The sequence below is a fragment of the Scylla paramamosain genome, chromosome 21, assembly GCF_035594125.1.
Source record: "Scylla paramamosain isolate STU-SP2022 chromosome 21, ASM3559412v1, whole genome shotgun sequence".
NCBI classification, from domain to species: domain Eukaryota; kingdom Metazoa; phylum Arthropoda; class Malacostraca; order Decapoda; family Portunidae; genus Scylla; species Scylla paramamosain.
Genome location: NC_087171.1, coordinates 12,047,912 through 12,067,977, shown reverse-complemented (window position 1 = coordinate 12,067,977; position 20,066 = coordinate 12,047,912). Strand labels below are relative to the sequence as shown.

Genomic DNA, 20,066 nt, shown 5'->3' with positions numbered 1-20,066 from the left:
CAGGAGGAGAAATAATAACGAAAAGTACTGAAGAGAAAGATCTGGGAAATTCAGAACACACCATCACCTGAAAGACACATAAATGGGATATTCATCTCTACATACAACTTGTTAAAAAACATTAGAGTGGCATTTAACTATATGAATACAGAAATGATAAATGATGGAGAAAATTATTCCAAGCATAATACATCCTAAATTGGAATGCACAACAGTAGTTTGGGCTAAAAAAAAAAAAAAAAAAAAAAAAAAAAAAAAAATATATATATATATATATATATATATATATATATATATATATATATATATATATATATATATATATATATATATATATATATATATATATATATATATATATAAGGAAACTGGAAAGAATACAGAGGATAGCGACAAAGATGGTACCAGAATTGAAAGATTTAAGCTATGAAGAAAGATTTGAAGAGATGGGATTACCAACACTACAAGAATGTTGAGAAAGAGACCTGATAACAATGTACAAATTAGTAAACAATATAGAAAAAAAAAATAGACAGGAACGACTTGGTACTACTGATGGAGGAGGGAGAGATGTACGAGAGGGCATGGAAAGAAAATAAAGAAGAGTGGATGTTCGAGTGACATCAAGAAATACAGCTTCCTGCATCGAACTACTGAAATCTGGAATGATTTGAAGGAAGAGGTAGTTGTCCACTGTACACACGTTTAAAGAGAAACTGGACAAATATGGATATAAAGACATGACAAAATGAGCTTTGGCTTGTGCCCTGTGCAATACGATTAGGTCAATACAGCTAGGTAAACATACTATGTGTGTGTAGGGGGGGGATTGGTGTAATAAGCACATATGGTTTACAAAGGGCCTGTCACAAATAACAAAAATGTGTTTCTAGTCTATCCTTGAAAAGCAGCAAACAGAGAGAGAGAGAGAGAGAGAGAGAGAGAGAGAGAGAGAGAGAGAGAGAGAGAGAGAGAGAGAGAGAGAGAGAGAGAGAGAGAGAGAGAGAGAGGAGAGAGAGACTATAAGGGTGGCAGAGAGCAGCGCGTGGTAAACTTCCTTGCTTGCTCCCGTGGCGCCATTTTGCTACGGAGATCAGCAACAGCTAGCACTGACGCCGACCCGCGCCGCTCTCGCGCCTAGCTTGGCCGACTCACCTCTCCAAGGTTGGAGGGTGCTTGGTGTTCATTGTTGCTTTCTTGCTCGTTCTCAATTTTTTTTTTTTTTGCTAACTATCCCCAGGATCAATCATAACCAACGTTGTAGCGACTGCAATTATCTAATTGTTTCTGTGGTTACACCAATTACACATGACGGTGGACGGGAAGGACGGGCAGATAGTAAGTAAACTTGCGTGTTGACAATGAATGGCGTGCCAGGAGAATTCCCCTGGCGGGAACAGGAAAAGAAGAAAAAGAAGGAGAGAGAGAGAGAGAGAGAGAGAGAGAGAGAGAGAGAGAGAGAGAGAGAGAGAGAGAGAGAGAGAGAGAGAGAGAGAGAGAGATAGTTGGAGGTCGCCGCCCAACCAAGGCCGCCTGAGTGTCATTCCTGAGAGGTCGCCGTTTCGTTGGGGATTCCCCGATTGCTTTCTGGGAGGCGCAGACTTGGGCGTAACGGGAATGCGAGGGTGAGACAACGGGAGGCACCGATTGGTCTTTGTGTAACCATGACTTCTGTACTTTTATGCCTCTACGTTAGGAGCTGCATGTGGGGGATTGTGTCGGGCGCAACAGTCGCCACAAGGCTGCCTACTCCTCAGCCCTTCAGCCCCGGCAGGGAAAATTACCGAGTTCGTTCAAATAAAAATAAAAGAACTTAAATGTCATCCATGAGAGAACATAATACATTAAAAATTTGAGGTCCTGGTGAGCCAAGCAGGGCGGACGGAAGGAGCGTGTAGGTCAACAGGGTGTTACATTAAGCTCTGCAAGGTGAGCGGGACATGGACGAGGACACACTTGACTGTCGGGCAAGGCCATGTGTACACACTTCTTGTGCACGGAAGTTTAAGTTCACGCAGCGGCTGTCGGGTTACGACACACGGTAGGCGGGACAACAGAGGTGAATAGAGAAGGGGATGCCTCGTTTCCTGGTGTCTTTCCACAGAACTGTGTGGGATGTAGAGCTAACTTTATGCTGCTGGATCGAACATTACTTGATGCCAATGCATAAGAAGGCCACTAACGGTGCTGAATGCAATAAAGCTTTCAGATTTTTCTGACACGGAAGTCCCGTTCATCAGTGTCATCACCCACGTTCACCGGCAAGGCGGCTTTCACGTGTGTACTTTACCGCTGCAACTCACCTGTGTGTAGGATTCGTGGCTCACGCTTCTTTTGATGGCTACGTTGTCCTTCGAGACATCACCATTGGATACGACATTGGTCGCGTCGTCGACGGAGTTGTGGCGGAGGAAGTTAGAAAAGGTGTTAACGTGGAAAAGATTTGAAAGGCCGGCCTTGCGCACCGAGGACCGCAGGCTGCCGCCGTCTAGGCTGCCGGCCGTTGCAGACCGCGATAGCTTCTCGTCGGAACTGATTTGGTGAGAAAACAATAATAATAATGATAATAATGATAATAATAATAATAATAATAATAATAATAATAATAATAATAATAATAATAATAATAATAATAATATAACCTCTCTCATGTAAACTTCAAAGAACTTTAAACTTTAAATCCAGAGGAACGTTTATCACAACACAGTGACCCTGGAGAAGGTCAGCGCGAGCGTGGGCGGTGAGTGACACCTACCTGACTAGGGTGCTCTTGGAGCCGAGGGAGGGGAGCCTGAAGGATGACTGGTTTTCGCGGATGTGTTTGTGTCTGAGGAGCAGGACTCGGATCACAGCCTCGCGTTGGTCAGCCGGGATCTGGTCACAAGCAATCATCTTATCCACAACCCGGCCGGCGATGCTTGGCAGGTCCCGCTCCTCCAGGTCCAGCAGCACCGCGCCTGAGGAGGGAGAATGCAGAGGTAAATACGAGGTGCAATAATAAACAAGGTCAAGGCATCAGCACACACCACTACAGGCACTGACAATATAAATACACATATTCCTTCGCACGACCGTGACAGCATGACAAAAGAAAATAGAACAAAGTGAAATATCCGATGCTATAGTATTCGAGAGACGGAAAACACCACTACACAACATAAAAAAAGCTCGTCCTCTCATCAACTGCGAGGTCGCTGAGCTTCACCATCCCAATCATGGACTGGAGAACAATTCGTCTTGGGCAGAACATTCAAAATGGTGCTTCCAGCCCCCCGAAAAAAAAAAAAAAAGATAGGTAGCAAAAGCGAAACAGGAGAAAATTGTATCATCAAACGATCAATACGCCACAATACCAGACGTGAAACAAGGAGGGAAGAATTATGGCACAACAAATGCTAATGAACTGGAGGGCTACGAAATTTACGCGTGCGGGGACGAAAGAGAAAGAGAAGGCTACAGCGGCTGGGGAAGAAGGTGAGTAAGATAAAATCATTACTTTACATCAGCCATCAATTAGAAACACTGCCTTATCATTGCCGCGCTAAGAAGAAATCACAGTACCATCAAGCATTCCCACTTGTGTTGGTTTTCACTTCACCAGCAGCAACTAGCAAGGCAGGCCACGCACACCACCACCCTTTCCCACATGTTCAACAAGTTCGTGATTCCCTGAAGATAAATGTCCTTCAATGATTCGGATGCATCAATCAACAATCAATCAATCCCTCCTGCACACTCTTCACTGCTTAGTTTCACTTTCTCGTCCCTGTACATCAACACGTCTCTCTCAAACTGGACAAACAGGATCTTGATGAATTTTACATCTGATTCACCGAGATAATCTTTTGTAATCTCAACACCAGGACCTGTTTTTTTTTTTTTTTGTTTCATGTCTCGGTCATCCATTTTAGGGCACGGTGAATCCTTTGTTATCGCCTTATGATGCATATAGAACCCTCGGGAGATTCTTACTGTATACATATCTCCATCTATATTTAGATTCCAAACTATCCTAATAATTTACTGTTCCTCATGCTTCAGTGTCACAAGTTTCCTTTCTGGTGGATCTTTTGCTACTGTGGTTAACGGTCGCTGTTCTTCCCTGTATCTGCTCTAGGTTTTCACCCACTGCTTTTCTTTAATTAAGTCAATGTTTTATATCTATTTGATTTTTCATCCATTACCTTCTTTTGACTCAGTAGACGGTCACTGTTCGTCTACATGTATCTATTCTAGTGTTTCATTCGCTCTCTCCTTAATTCACCACTGATATTCATGAATCAGTGCCTTATCCGTTCTTATGTTCATGACTACGACCCACATTTATTCGTTAGATTCCCCAGCCGATGAAAAGTAGACGATTCACAATGAGATGCTGCAAATTATTAAATATCTGTTTTATGACTTGAACTCTTTCACGAGATTATTGTAAGATACTCCAGGAACTAAACTTACTGAGTCTATCGAAACTCTACTGCCCTAGGGAACGACAATGGCTGAGCTCGTATCCCTCACCATGACTTCACAATCATTACAAGAAACGGACTACAAATGTTTGCATGTTAGTGAGGGAAGTGTTGTTCCAAGTTTGGTTGCTGTGTATGCACAGACGTAATTTGTGCATTCTGAGATTTTTTTAGATAACTGGTTGACTCTACTATCACTACTTCAAGTAAATCAAACAGGTCGGCTGGCACACAAGAAAACAAATAACAAATCTGTAGAGAAAAAAAGTGAACATTTATAGTTAATAATACTACTCAGCTCTTAAATTTTACGAAAATCCTTGAAGTATCTAAACCCTCCCTTTTACACATACACCTTTCTTTCCCATAGTTACATAATTTTTAAAATATAATTCGAAAATTCATATATTCTAGATCTCTTCATATCTGTTCTCTTTATTTTTGTAAAATTTACACAGCATACAAGCACGTAATATGTATGCGTGTGTTATATTCTTTGATCTTAAGATTTAGACTTTTGTTCATTGGATCTATGGGGAGACTCAAGTGACTACGCACTGTGACACACAAGGCCTTTGTGCCTCATGAGGCCTCTCCTCCCTGGAGTCCAGAAGCCCCAGTGCTGAGATCCACTCCTGCATCGTTCAGGGACTTTGTAAGACAGACGAGCATGTACAGTCCGTGCAGGTTAGTTCGCAGTGCTGCAAGTTTCTCAGTGACGCCGTGTGATATAATGCCATTGCTGCTTCTTGAGAGAGAGAGAGAGAGAGAGAGAGAGAGAGAGAGAGAGAGAGAGAGAGAGAGAGAGAGAGAGAGAGAGAGAGAGAGAGAGAGAGAGAGAGAGAGAGAGAGAGAGAGAGAGAGAGAGAGAGAGAGCTAACACCTATTTTTTTCTCACTGTAGCCTTAAACGAAAATATCCACTCCACACTATGAAGTTTTATATCAATAGTAAACAACTGCATTCTCAAGAGTTCCACTTCTTTCTGTGACAAATGACATCTCGCTAAAAAGTAACAATTTTTAATAACTTTTCGTCCTTGAGTTTTCAGTTTCTTCAATATCGCTGACACCTTTGTTGTGCCATTTTTTGCTGAAATAAATAGCTCAAGTGTTTCTTAAAACATTCTTAGTCGATGTCCTCCACCCTCGTATGTAATTGTGTGAAATGAGAAAAGTCCTGCACGTTACTTTCTTATTGCTCTCTGTGGCCTTGACGACTGCCAGTGTGAACCTGATGGCATCCCTACCATTGTGTGTGAGCCCATGTCCCTGATGCTCTTTTTCCGGAGGGGAAGTTACGTGGCCATCAGTACCAAGAGACGTCCGGGAAGGGATTTCTTCATGCGTCTGAAGAACAGAGGCCAGTGGAAACGCGGTCTGCTCTGCAGGTGTGACTGTCCTGGTTGGCACTACAAGGTTATCAGGTTTTCCAGCTCAACTTGCTGACGCCGCCAATAAGCTGTTGACTTATTGAATGCTGTTATCTGCAGACACCTTCAGTTTTTTTCTCTTATATCACTGAATATCAGTGAGGTATATCCATGGGAGGAGCGACAGGTTAGCCTTGGTAATTCTAAGTGTCATGGTTTAATATAAGTCTGCGTTCTCCCGCGAGACGGACGCTTCATTGACGTGCTTTGGGTGGCCTTGAAAGCCTGATTGAGCGAAAGACAAGCAGTTGCAGCAGTGCTATACTCTCTGGGTGGTGATAATTTGAGATACTGGACGTTCGTTATCTAAATGAAATTGCTGGACTGTGTTTGATCAAGTGAACAACGTCTGTACGTGAGAGCTTCAGAGTTTTGAGTTACGTAGATTACAGTTCCAGCCGGGGGTAGGGAAGGGGAAGTACACCAGCATGGGCAAACTTGTCGCCACATCGCTACTCTTGTTGGAACAGAAAACACTGCTTTCAAAGCGACTAACAGATTTTACCGAACATGCACATGGCCTCTTAAGTGAGATGTCTTTAAAAACATAATTACATCAAGGGTTTGTTTTTGCGTCGCTTTAACAGGCTGACATTTCGAAATTGTTACATCAGCGTGAGGCAGATATCACTGGGCCTCCTCTCAAGGACTGCATGAAGTAACAGTAATTTCAAATAGCTGGAGTCTCTCAATAAAATAATTGCCTTAGCTATGCACTGCCTTCAAATGAAAAATAGAGCTTACCAGAGCAACTATAATTGACTGCAGCCTTACTACGGGGGACTTTTACGACACCGTATGTTCGGAGATCGTTATTGAAATTCATCATCTTACCAGCTTTCACAATCGCCATGAGTCAATGCCGTGCTATCGCTCCATAGTAAGCAGTGTGGCGACGTTATAGATTACTATGTTCTACTTAAGTGTCTCTTTTGGTTCAGAATATGATAAACTGCATGGACATTTCTATGATTTTTTTTCTGTAATAAACAATAGCGATATAAATTTGCGTTCTTGTCAGGGAATAATCCTCCATATTCAGGACCTGAGTTAGTGCCATAGAAGAATTGAGTGGGATCCTTCACTCCTGCTGTTAGTACTGCTGCTACTACCACTTGTATTACTACTACTACTACTACTGCTACTACTTATTACTTCAACGATTTCTAGAACAATAACTACTACTATTATTACTACTGGAGATAGAGAGAGAGAGAGAGAGAGAGAGAGAGAGAGAGAGAGAGAGAGAGAGAGAGAGAGAGAGAGAGAGAGAGAGAGAGAGAGAGAGAGAGAGAGAGAGAGAGAGAGATACAAAAAGTCGCCTAGGATGGTGTCTACCTTGACGAATACCTGCTGAGAGGAGGTCGCTTTTGAATAGACTGTTTAATGCAGGAGAAAACTATGCTTGGCTGTAGGTGTAGGTCAGACTGAACATAATTTCCCCTATGCTGAATTACTTGCATTGGAGGACCTGGCTGCGTCTCCGTGTGTTCATTTATACACCTGACCTTTTTTGCTTTAAATTTACTCTTTCAGGATTAATTACAGTCCTTAAAAACGCTATACTTTTTTTTTCCAATGTGCGAAAACAGCTGGGAAAAAAAAGTATAAGAATGGGAAATGAAATAAGCTTAATTGCCAATTCCATACAGTTATTTAGAGATTGAAATTCCAAAATGGTTGAGTAATTTAGTGCCAGAGGTGCCTTGATACTCCTTCCATGTAACAGTTCAAGTGGTAGGAAGGAGTGCAAACAGAGACAGGCATAGAGTTCCAGAGTTTAACAGTGAAAAGGAGTGAAAGAATGAAGACGCTGGTTAATTCTTGCATTAGTAAGTTGGGCAGAATAAGAATGAGAGGAAGTAGAGTCTTGTGCAACGAGGCAAGACGAATGATAAAAAAATTATAATAATACAGAGGCTGCCACGTGCTGGCTTGATGGCTTCTTGCAGCTTCCCTTAGTTTCTTGTGCTCTTATGTTAGTAATGTACGAAGTTTTTGTGTTTTCAAGCATTTGATCAACATCACTGGATAAGAAAATGAAGTAAAGGTGTCTACGGTGACTACTACGGTCTATGGTTACGGTAAATATGTATCATGTAAACCAAACATGAATGAAAGAGAACGCTACATTGTTCACTCGTTGTTGATGAACAGTTGTCGAAAATGTAACGCGTCTTATCGCTAACGTAAACAGGTCCTTGCGCCTTCTTTGCTAGTGACTGCAAGCCTCGAAATACTCATGTAGTACTTCTGGTTCTTCCTTTATGAATCTAGAAATTTCCATAGTTTTGACCGTGAAGTGAGGAGATTTCTTCTCTACCGACAGAGAAGAGAATAAAAAAACACGCCAAAGAGGCAAGAGACACGTAATTCCTAGACCCAAACACCTATGCGGGCAAAATATCATTGTAGATATGTTACACCAGCGCCACACTGCATAAAGACACCAGAGGATCAAGAATATTGTTTGCATGATGTCACTTTATTCAGTTCGTCTTCCATCCTAAGAAAACCGGAGGCAACCAGTGTTGCGAGCGTGTGCTGAGCGAGTGTTTTGAGCCGCCATGCATAACACGGTGCATTCCACGCGTCTCGCTCAATACTCTGTTCTCCACGTGTGCTTAGGATGGAAACAGTGGCCAGCAGTCCTTCAACCTTAACCCGTATGCGTGTGCTCTATATCTTAAAGTCACTGGGCATCTCTGAAGTAGGCTATCCGTGTTTTCACTCCCCAATGACTCCCTCACTCTTCAGTTCGAGACGGTCTTTTTTTTAAATAAACCTTTTAATCGACTTTATGTGCTTCATCTAGTAAGTGCTTTCGTACTTTTAAGAACAAGAACAGTTAAAAGAAAATCTTAAATAAGAGAGAGAGAGAGAGAGAGAGAGAGAGAGAGAGAGAGAGAGAGAGAGAGAGAGAGAGAGAGAGAGAGAGAGAGAGAGAGAGAGAGAGAGAGAGAGAGAGAGAATACTAAATGTATGGATGGGAAGATGGATTGATGAACAGGCAATTAGACACATACATACCGACAGAGAGACAGCCATATTGAGATGGACTAAAACAGAGCCAAGACAAAGTAATTAAACATCCGTATGAAGTAAAACTATAAAACACCACCAGTGAATGAGACAACGACGCGGACAAAACGCCAGAGGAGGAAAGCGCCGCTTGGCGAGGCAAGGGGACAAACACCTGAGGAGTCATGCAAAACAAGCCATGGACTTCCTCTCACGACATCCTGCTCTGCTCCTCCTTCCTCACACAATAATGCAATGCGACGCGAGAGGAAGCGCTATCTGTCTTCCCTGTCTATGTGTTGTGTTGTACAGCGAGCGAGGTTATTATCTGCTTGACTCTCACAACAGAAAAGAATAGCCTAATGAAAGATCTTAATGGGATTCAGAGCCAGTGCGGGAAAGTCATGCCGTAAATAAAAGGTGATGCAACACGCGCGTATATGAAGCGCGTCCATCACCCCAGTCAGCCTACGCAACTTCCAGTTTACCGCCACGAGCGAGTACGTGCGATAAGTTTCACTTGAGTCATGACGATTGCTTTCATCTGTACCCTACTAGCATAGTCTCATAGCTTATGGATCTCGGCACTGTTAATCTCCTGAAGCAGTTTTAGCCTCGGACCAGTGTCGGGTAATGAAGGTCCGAGAGTGGCGGCGACAGGTATCAATCAGGGAGGCACTAGCGTTTAGCACAGGCTAATAACTCGGTCATTTCAACAATTATAAAAGTAGAAGACAATTACCCAGCGGGAAGTCCGGACGGAGCGTCGTTTTCTCGTTGTCGAAGTCATTATTGTTGTCCTCGAGTTTCTCTGGAGTCTCGGACATATCCGCGGTTGTGGGCACTTCGTTGCAAAAGAGCGACTGCTGTGCTACTTGGCACTAGAGCAACTGAGCACTCCTCTTCTGCTTCACTGGTGTCACTAGACTGTCTGCCAGACACAATCCTGCAGGCTCCTCTCCGTCCTGTAACTTAGCCGAATACACACTGAGGGCTGAAGGCGAGCTCCTCCAGATATACGGGAGGCGGCGCTGGGTCAGCGCCACGCTCCGCCCACCGGCGCTGCCTAGTGCCCACCCACCCTTCTTTTTCCACGCTTCCCTAAAGTCGCCCGGGTATATAGAGTGTACATGTAAAAGTTTAGAAGTGCATATTCTATACAAAAATATAGCGAACTACAAGAATATTATGGCCAGCTTATCAAAAATGTGACATATCACTGGGCAGAGCCCCAATGGCAGCGTCTGGCAGGGCGAGGTCATGTTGGGTAAGGGACCCAAAGGCGGATGCAACTAGCGCGCGCGTCACTACCGGGCTTCACCTGCCCCACGCGCCGTCGCTCCTCAGTTGCTCCATGAGCAGACGCTAAGCTACAGACGAGGAAACAGTGGAGGTAGAGGGACGCTCGGCCTTGGCTGACCCACCAGCCTGAACCAACACATCCGGCACGCCTCACACATAACTAACTCGATCAACTTGGTGAAAGTGGGCGAAGGTCGTCCCTATCAAGCTCCTAATAGTTAGTTTTTTTCCCCATAATAAAGTTCTTACGGCACACAGTGCAAGATAACCGTGTCTTCTTCCTTTTGGCTTCTGTTCAGGCCAAGAAAGACAAGGAGCTTTGATATCCCAAACTATGCGAGAGAAGGAAGATAAGAAGCATGGGACTTGGGAGACATGTGGCACGAGAGACGCGAGCGAGAATAATGAGGCAGTAAGGCAGGTAAATGTACACGCGTCGAACCGTGGAAAGAGAGAGAGAGAGAGAGAGAGAGAGAGAGAGAGAGAGAGAGAGAGAGAGAGAGAGAGAGAGAGAGAGAGAGAGAGAGAGAGAGAGAGAGAGAGAGAGAGAGAGAGAGAGAGAGAGAGAGAGAGAGAGAGAGAAGAAAACAGAACGCAATATAACTGAGGAAAAAAAAAAAACGGCGGAAATATACAGGTTAACGCTTTATGAAATTCTCCCTTTTTAACTTTTAGGAGCAGAAAGTAAGAAGATTTAATTTCTTCTTATTCTTTTGTACTCTTGCGTCCTTCATATACAAGAAAATGAAGGAAAGAAAGAAGGAAAAAATGTGATGCAATATCAGCTACTAATAACACTACTAGTAACAGAAGTATGGCTCATGATGATTGGGAAAGATAAACAAGAGAGAGAGAGAGAGAGAGAGAGAGAGAGAGAGAGAGAGAGAGAGAGAGAGAGAGAGAGAGAGAGAGAGAGAGAGAGAGAGAGAGAGAGAGAGAGAGAGAGAGAGAGAGAGAGAGAGAGAGAGAGAGCTACGTATGATCAGCCTTACATAAACAACACCTGCTATCTCTGCTCCTGTACTTGTGGGGTGTTCAATACGTGAGGGAGGTGCGGCGGGGCATTACACATTCCCCTCGGCGCCACCCACTCATTTGGCATGCCCAGCGGCGGGTGGAGGACTGCGAGGGCAAGATAATGCAAGGCAACGTGGATACCAGAGAGAGAGAGAGAGAGAGAGAGAGAGAGAGAGAGAGAGAGAGAGAGAGAGAGAGAGAGAGAGAGAGAGAGAGAGAGAGAGAGAGATTATTTCGATTCTTCTTTTCTCCACTTTTTTTGTTCTTTCTCTTAACGAAAAAAATTATAAAGTTGAGGTCAAAGGAAGAGGACATGAATGAAAAAAAAAAGAGTAAGGAAAGAAGGAAGAGAGAGACAAAGGAGAGACAAGTCGTTTAGGTGCAGAATAACTAGGAAAGGATGGAGGAATGAACAATGAAACCGATAGGAAAGGCCAATAAAAAAAACAAAGTGGGAAAAAGTTAGCTAATTGTTGATGCGATGACGATATATTGTGGGAAGGAAATAAATAATGACGTCAAAAAGTAGTGGTACAAGGTGGTGGTGGTGGTAGTGGTGGTGGTGGTATTATTAGCTATTATTATTGTTGTTATTATTATTATTATTATTATTATTATTAGTGGTAGTAGTAGTAGTAGTAGTAGTAGTAGTAACAGAAGAAGAAGAAGAAGAAGAAGAAGAAGAAGGAGAAGAAGGAGAAGAAGAAGAAGAAGAAGAAGAAGAAGAAGAAGAAGAAGAAGAAGAAGTAAATAAATAAACAAATAAATAATAATAACGTGAAGAACGGCAACAATAACAAGAACAAGAACAAGAACAACAACAACAACAACAACAACAACAATAACAATAATGGCTGCGAAGAGGAGGAGGAGGATGAGGAGGAAATGATAACAACTGTAATAGATGGAATAAAAAAGAAAGAGGAAAGGAAGAAACAAAGCAATCAGGATCAGAAAGTAAAAACTTATCCCTCCCTCCTCTCTCTCTCTCTCTCTCTCTCTCTCCTTGGATAGTCTCTGTTCCTGTAGCGAATAACAATTACAAGTACATTCACTGTACTTCAACTCCCCCTACCCACCGTTCCCATGTGTGTGTGTGTGTGTGTGTGTGTGTGTGTGTTTCTGCTGTCAGTCTTCATTACAATTTTTCATAAGACTCATTCATTCCGTGCACTTGAGAGAGAGTAAGAGAAAGATAGATAGATAGATAGATAGATAGATAGATAGAGAGAGAGAGAGAGAGAGAGAGAGAGAGAGAGAGAGAGAGAGAGAGAGAGAGAGAGAGAGAGAGAGAGAGAGAGAGAGAGAGAGAGAGAGAGAGCCTGCGGTGGGCACCAACTGCATTTCACTTGGTCGGGTAACCGAGACTTGCTTTCCTCTTCTCCTCTCCTCTCTCCCGGCACTACGTAGTATAATGTGACGTTCTCTTTAGTTAACGGCAGGCACATGACAGCTCTTGCCTTAATAATACACTGAACTATACCGTCTTTATTAGATTTTGGGTGCATTTAACATTTTCCAGGATTTCATGAAGCAATTCCCTCTACTTTGATTCAGTGTTTTCTTACTCACGCGTCAATTTTATCTACATAATGTTCGCAGCCTCCATCTTCCAGCGCCTTATCCGTAGAGGTTTCCCTAAACAAACATTCGCTAATTCCTTTCACGGTATGTTTTCCTTACATTTCACTCCACTGTACGCCATCTTTCCCTTTGTCACTCTTAGCGCCAAGTGGTGGTTATAGCGTGCATAGCGAGGAGTGGCGGCGTGATTCTGATGAAGGAGGGAAGGTGAGACGACCGGGGGATGATCGGGGCGCTAACAACTCGCACTCAGCCGGCCTTGACTTTTTTCTCCTCCGTTTAAGTTGCTTGGTATGAGGCGAGCGGGGGAGCGTGTGGCATGACAGAGTAGGACCAGGACGCGTAGAGGTCAGGTCAGTATGCGGGGAAGGGGAGGGAGCCGAGATGGGACGCTTTTTAAGACTGCCTCACCTGACCCAGCAAACAGGCACGTCACTCCTGCCGCCTCATGACTTATTCAGAACCCCCGCACACGCCGCATAAAGGCGGTGATGAAGAGTAACGGCCGCCTTCACACAGACTCAAGGGTAATGGTGTCGGCGCTTTACTGTAATACAATACTGCGTCCGTTTCTGAAACAACACTGCAACAATAGGTTCATATTGCACCTAAGGACGCTACATTCATCCTGGAGTGATGATGCTCACTTCTGGAACACGGGGAGGATCGATGACTGCTACATAAAATGATGAGTACACCAGAATGCCAAACCACTGCTTTACTTGTGAGATATCTTAATTAATTGCTTCACAATAAGAGTTAATGAATTTACTGATGTAGATACGCCTTGAGTAGTTCGCTGCCAACATCACACACTACAAGTTAATGAATTAATGTAGATACATCTTGAATATTTCGCTGCCAACATCAATGTCATTTCGCCTCAATTAAGTTTATCTTCCCGCTTGGTCACTACAGATTTACCGTCCCCGTGTCCGTGTCCCTGCCCTGACCAGCCAAGGGATGGAGGGCAACAGTTCAGCCGTCACACCAGCACACAGCCTCATCTGTTAGAGTTACTCGCCCATACAAGAAGGGAACCTGGCAGGCTACTGAAAAGCTGCCAGAACTATACAACTGGTCCTGCAGTGATCAGACAGATGACCTTTACTGAGCCAAGTATCCGGTTGGGGAAACTTGCTTTCTTATCAGGCTATTTAGAAGGGACTCATTCTGGTCCATGTGCCTTGCTGCTGGGAGGACAGGTGATCGCTGCGTCGCCTTTCAACAGGATGGCGCAAGACGTAAATAAAACCGCAGAAGGCTGAGTGACAGAGAAGCCATAATGTATCTTTGATTAAGTCTCAGATGTCATGCAGCCGCAAGCTGCTGAGCCTAAAGACGCGCGCCTTCTTCCATAGCAACTAACATTTGCATCCTTCAACAACAGTGTCGGTGAGTTTGAGTGATGAAGAAAACAAGCCACTCCGACTGAGACTCCTAATGAATATTTAAACCGTTCCCTGCCAAGTCAAGAGTACGGAATGAGTCTTCGACTCAATAAACAACATTGTGAATTCATATCAGGGCCCTTATGGCTGTTCTTATGTCCTTCACCATGAATACCCACGCTCATCCCTGTAGTTCTCTTCCCCGGCCATCGGCACATTCACCATACTCTCACACGAGCATCCTCCCTCAGCATGATGAAACCTTTCTATCTTTCTATCAGAGAGTGCGCAATCCACTTTTCCTTCCTCATTATGTACGTCACTTAGTAAGTGTTTATGCGAGAAAACATCCATATTATCCGGCAGCAGGTCACGCGTGGCTGTGCTCGGAGGAATGCATGGGTGGGAGCCATACAGAGAAGGGTTGCACATGGCGTCCCGTGTCCCAACAGCAGACATTAGTATGTGCTGCAGCCTGACGCCAGCTCCCGCCACATGAGCAAGTAAGGGAGATCCGATTGGTTGCACCTCACTTTCCACACCCACGAGAGAAGCCTTTCACCCCACGGAAAGCTAGGTCACCATCCCCTTCCCCTTCCCTATTATTGCTGACGTGATTACAGAAAAGATACCGGACTCTCGCCTTCACCTTTCCTTCCGTGGCAGGCATACTCATGACTCACCCGGGGGAGGCGCGACCCAGCATAACATGGCCTTGCGGCACCTTAGCCATGTCACAGCTGAAAGTCAAAGCCTCGCAAGCATCTACTTGACCTACCTACGGCGGTCTGCGCTGAGGCATCTCTCTCTCTCTCTCTCTCTCTCTCTCTCTCTCTCTCTCTCTCTCTCTCTCTCTCTCTCTCTCTCTCTCTCTCTCTCTCACACACACACACACACACACACACAACTAGCTAGCTTAGAGCTAAAACCTTTCATTTGGTAAGTCGAGGTTTGTGCCCGCTCAGGGGCAAAAGTTTTCGCTGAAGAGCGAGCAATGACTGTCCTTGAACAAGAGGATGGTGAGTGGCGTGTGGAATGTGTGAGCATTCATTGTTCACAGATTGGATTACGTGAGCTCAATTTTAATTTTTCTTTTTAATCACGCTACATAATTACAAGTTTTCAAATTTCTAATGGTACCTTATGTTTGCCAAAGATAACTGGTGCAGCTCCACTTGTTCAAGGTTGCAATTGAGATAACCTATGATGACTTGTAAAACTGAATGCAAACTTAAATGTCCGTCATTCTAGTCCATCTCTCGATGGTCATAATTTTATTCTGTCGGCCAGGATCCTCGTACGTGTTCAGAAACTCACCGCCGCTGATTTCAAATTTCGTGCGCCGCCAGTGACTTCAAGCCAAGATATTTTTTGTTTTATTGCATATGTTTTAGATTGCGTTTATCGTTTATCAGAAGTTACTTAAATTCTTATGGGAATAACTGCTTCCATAGTTTTAACGCTGAGACAATATTTCTTCTATCCCTAAGCATCTGCGCATCATTCAGCTGACATTCCAGCTCCAGGGATGAAACAGCAGACTAGAGCAATTCAAGCGAGGAAAACTGGCAGACAGGAATTACGGATAAAAGTCACATGGCCAATCCCTCATTTAAAGTGATGTGACCGAGAGATTTCAATGCCCACAGAACCTGCACAAATCTGCTGACCCCAAAGTACGAACAATGTTATTATTTCGTAGTCAGTGCTACAAAACTTGGTGTGAAAATGTCAGTGATGCCAGTTTCGTGATGTAAAACTTATGTGGTGAGAACCTGTTTGCATCAAAGGTCAGTGAAAATAAATTCTGATGTCATATGTTATACTGACGCACTACACCATTCCTGTCGCGAGAGAGAGAGAGAGAGAGAGAGAGAGAGAGAGAGAGAGAGAGAGAGAGAGAGAGAGAGAGAGAGAGAGAGAGAGAGAGAGAGAGAGAGAGAGAAGTATTAATTGTCGTAAGAAACTCAAGTTACTATTTAAGTCCCCCCTCCTCCTCTTCCTCTAACTATAACTACTACTAATACAACTACCATCATCACCAGCAGCCGCACTACTGCTTACACTACTGCACCGATAACAACTAAAATAAACAGCGATCATTATCCCTCGCTCAACTCAACCTTCAACCAACAGCGTTCTGGAAATCAATCTTAAAACAAACAAAGGGCAAACGAAAAGAAAAAGGGGAAAGTGTACAAGCAGGACACACCCTCAGCCACATAAGACATTTCCTGCACGTCACAGGAACAAATAACTGGTTCTCTGGTACATGCTATTTTGATATTTCCTCCACGCGGGCAGATAACAAAGGAACTCTGTGGGCTTGTTTTGTCAGGTTTCACTATCTATGATTATAATATCCATCCTTTCATTTTTTTTTTTTTAATGTAGGAGGGACACCGGCCAAGGGCAAAGATAGAAAAAAAAAGCCCACTGAGATGCCGGTCCCCAAACAGGGTCCGAAGCGGTAGCAAAAAATTGAAGGATAAGTGTCTTGAAACCTCCCTCTTGAAGGTAGGTAGGTGGAAATACAGAAGCAGGCAGGGAGTTCCAGAGTTTACCTGTGTGTGTACGTGTGTGTGTGTGCCCTTGTCATCTTTAAGCTAGTACATCTTGGTTGTCTTGAACTAAAAACGCGAATACTACCCACGCATTTCTTAGTATTTTACTGTAATGCATTTGTTTTACCAGTACAGTACTTCTGATAAATCCTCGGAGTAAAAAAGAGGAAACCGTAACGTGTGTGTGTGTGTGTGTGTGTGTGTGTGTGAATAGTTGCAGGAAAGAGAAGGATATCATGTGAAAGTGACGAGAGAGGGAGTGTGTATGGGTGTCACAAAAACATCCGGTATCACAGTAAGCAGCAGGTAGGTGAAAGGGACGAGGTGAGGTGATGTGAGGTCATCTTTTTCAGGCTCACGTGCGCAGGTGTTGGCCAGGTTGTGGCGCTGACGGGAGGGGTGGGGGGAAGAGGAGGAGGAGGAGGAGGAGGAGGAGGAGGAGGAGGAGGAGGAGGAGGAATAATGATGATAACAATGATGATGAAAATAATGATAATAATAATAATAATAAGAATAAGAATAAGAATGAAGAGGAGGAGGAGAAGGAGGAGGAGGAATAATGATGGCAATGTTGAAAATAACGATAATAGTAAAAATTATAATAAAAGTAATAATAATAATAATGAAGAAAAATAAATTGAAGAAAAAGAGGAAGAGGAGGAGGAGGAGAAGGAAGAGGGGAAGGAGGAGGTTATCTGGACAGCTTCCAAACCTCAAGGTAACGCAGAGAGAGAGAGAGAGAGAAAAAAAGCTCGTATATAAAAACAATGAACATATTTACTTGTCTTCATCACCATATATTTTTTTTTTGCAGAAATGGAAATGTTTTAATAATAGCTTTAATTAAATAATTTAATTAATAGCTTTAATATCACAAACCTTGGATGCGTTCAGGTAATAGAAAAAAAAAAATTGTAATCCGGCGATAAAGAAATGTAAACATGCAGTTTTTTACAACTTTTAATACAGCCAATATCGTAGTGAAAGCCAACCTATCCCAACATTCCCTACCTTAACCTAACCGATACTTAACACACTTCCCTTCCACTCACACTCAGTGCCCAAAACTCATCCCAAATGTTTTCTAGGTGCAATTAATTCTTACTTTCATCGCCAATCTAGGTTACTGACGTACATCGTATTGTTCTTATCCGCTTCTTACGTTGAGTGACAGTTGTGGCGAATATAATCAAATGATTCGTGCAAGAAAACCAGCAAAACATTTAAACAACAGATGATGGAAAGGGAAACAGATGCCGTAAAGTAAACACTTCTCAACTCAAAGCTGCGTGGAATTCGGAGAGGGAGGGTGCATTGTGGCAAGGTTTCATTAACTATGCACTCTACTATACGATGACGACTTAATGCACCAATGATTTTTCACTTTCCACACACACACACACAAAAAAAAAAAAAAAAAAAAAAATCATTATAAGCCTTGGAATAACCTGATCTAAATTCTAATGGTTTGGGATAAACAGGAAACATAAACTCCTTCCAGTTACTTAGTCAATCTTGTTTCCTTCCTGACCTTGACGTTCTAGAGCAGTAGTTCCCAAACTGTGTACGCGTACCACTAATGGTACGCGAGGGCGATACGTGAGCACTTCCAGGGTTATTTTACATAGAGTTACACAGAAAAACAGGCCACAACAGACCTTGGGGTCCTCACGAGGTGACCTGACCTAGGATTACTAAGGTGACAGTAGAAGAAAAGGACAGGAAAGCAGAAGGCTCCATCCTCCACTCTCTCCGGCATAAGCTGTACAGGAAAACAGGTCAGAAATAAATACCTTACGGGATTAGGGAAAAAAAAAAAAAAAAAAAAAAAAAAAAAAAAAAAAAAACAGAAGGAAATTTTATAGGAATGATAGAAAATAAATCAAATAAAGCGCCTTCATTTCATGAACGCAAGGATGTTAATCACTAACAAACAGTTAGTCGCGGACTGGAGGCGAAATATTTGTCAAGACGGCGTTTTAAAGTCTCTACGGTGTTGCAGTACATCACGTCTCGAAGAAGCCCATTCCATAGATTAACTACTAGATGGAAAAAAAAATAAAATAAATAAAAAATAATTCATGGATTTTCCAGGAATTTTGCAACTGTTTCCTTGCATGTAATTTGAAAAAAAAATTCTATCGTAAAATATTTACTGCGCTCCATATTATCAATGCCTTTGATGATTTTAAACACCTGTATTAAGTCGTCACTTAGTCTTCTTTTGTTTTAATAGGAATATATTTAATCTTTTTAAGACGCTCTTTATATGATTTATTTCTTAGCCATGGTATAGTTTTTATTACTCTACGCTGAACTCGTTCTAATTTATCAATGTCTGTCTGGTAACAGGAGCACCACGCATGAATGCAATATTCCAAAAGGGGACTGAGTAAAGAGTTATTCAAGGTGAGGACTATATCCTTACATTTATATTCAAAAGATATCCCGATTAAGCTAATTATTTTATTCACTTTCTTTAAGACTTCTGAACATTGTTGGCTAGGTTTTAAGGCTATTCGACATTGTTACTCCTAAATCAGTTTCGCTGTCAACACTTTTAAGTATCTATCAGTGAAAAATATCCATTGAACATTAATATCTGTGGTGTTACGTAAGTGACTCCAATCGATTTGGTTAAGCACTGATTTGGGTTTACAAAAATTTGCTTTTCTGTAGTCAGGCAATTTTTCTTTGCTTTTATTTGACTCGTTAGCCAAGAAATTTATAGTGAAGGTGACTGCACGGTGGTCGCTATTACTAAATCTCTCGTAGACATTCAGATTTTCTACTAATTCATTATTCGTAGCAAGCACGAAATCGAGGACATGGTTATCACGTGTCGGGATTTGCACAAATTGAGTAAGTGAACTTTCTTTTAAGTTATTATACAGGTCGTGTCTGTGGTGTGAGGTGAGTGATTCGCCCCACTTATAGTGACCGGTAGGTTAGTCACCAAGGATCACGGCGTCATGTGTGTCACTTATCTCACTATTTTGATCGTAAATGTCGCGGTCGGTTTGGACTGGCTGGGCTGGCGGTCTGTACATAAGTCATGCTAGTTTTGTCCAGTAATTATTATTATTTTTTTATAATATAAATAGAGCATCTACGTTTGTAATAAGTGGTTTTGATAATAGAACTGGGTTGAGCCTGGTTTCGATGTAGAATAACATGCCGCTTCCATTTTTACTTACACGATTTTTTTTTTCCCCAAATATTACGTAACCGAGAATTTTATATTCTGCTGAATGGTCCCTGACTTCTACATTTAACCATGCCTCTGTTA

General features: G+C 42.8%; 1 protein-coding gene across 8 annotated transcripts in view; it reads right to left on the bottom strand.

Annotated features, from left to right (window-relative positions):
* LOC135111021 (band 3 anion transport protein-like) overlaps positions 1-20,066 on the bottom strand; it is a 169,513-nt gene that overhangs the window by 12,060 nt on the left and 137,387 nt on the right. For all 8 annotated transcript variants that reach the window (XM_064023893.1, XM_064023889.1, XM_064023892.1 and 5 more), the window contains 2 exons: positions 2,756-2,957; positions 2,304-2,532 (listed from right to left, as the gene is read on the bottom strand). In XM_064023893.1, coding sequence (XP_063879963.1) covers positions 2,304-2,532; positions 2,756-2,957 — 431 coding nt within the window. The remainder of the gene's footprint in view (positions 1-2,303; positions 2,533-2,755; positions 2,958-20,066) is intronic.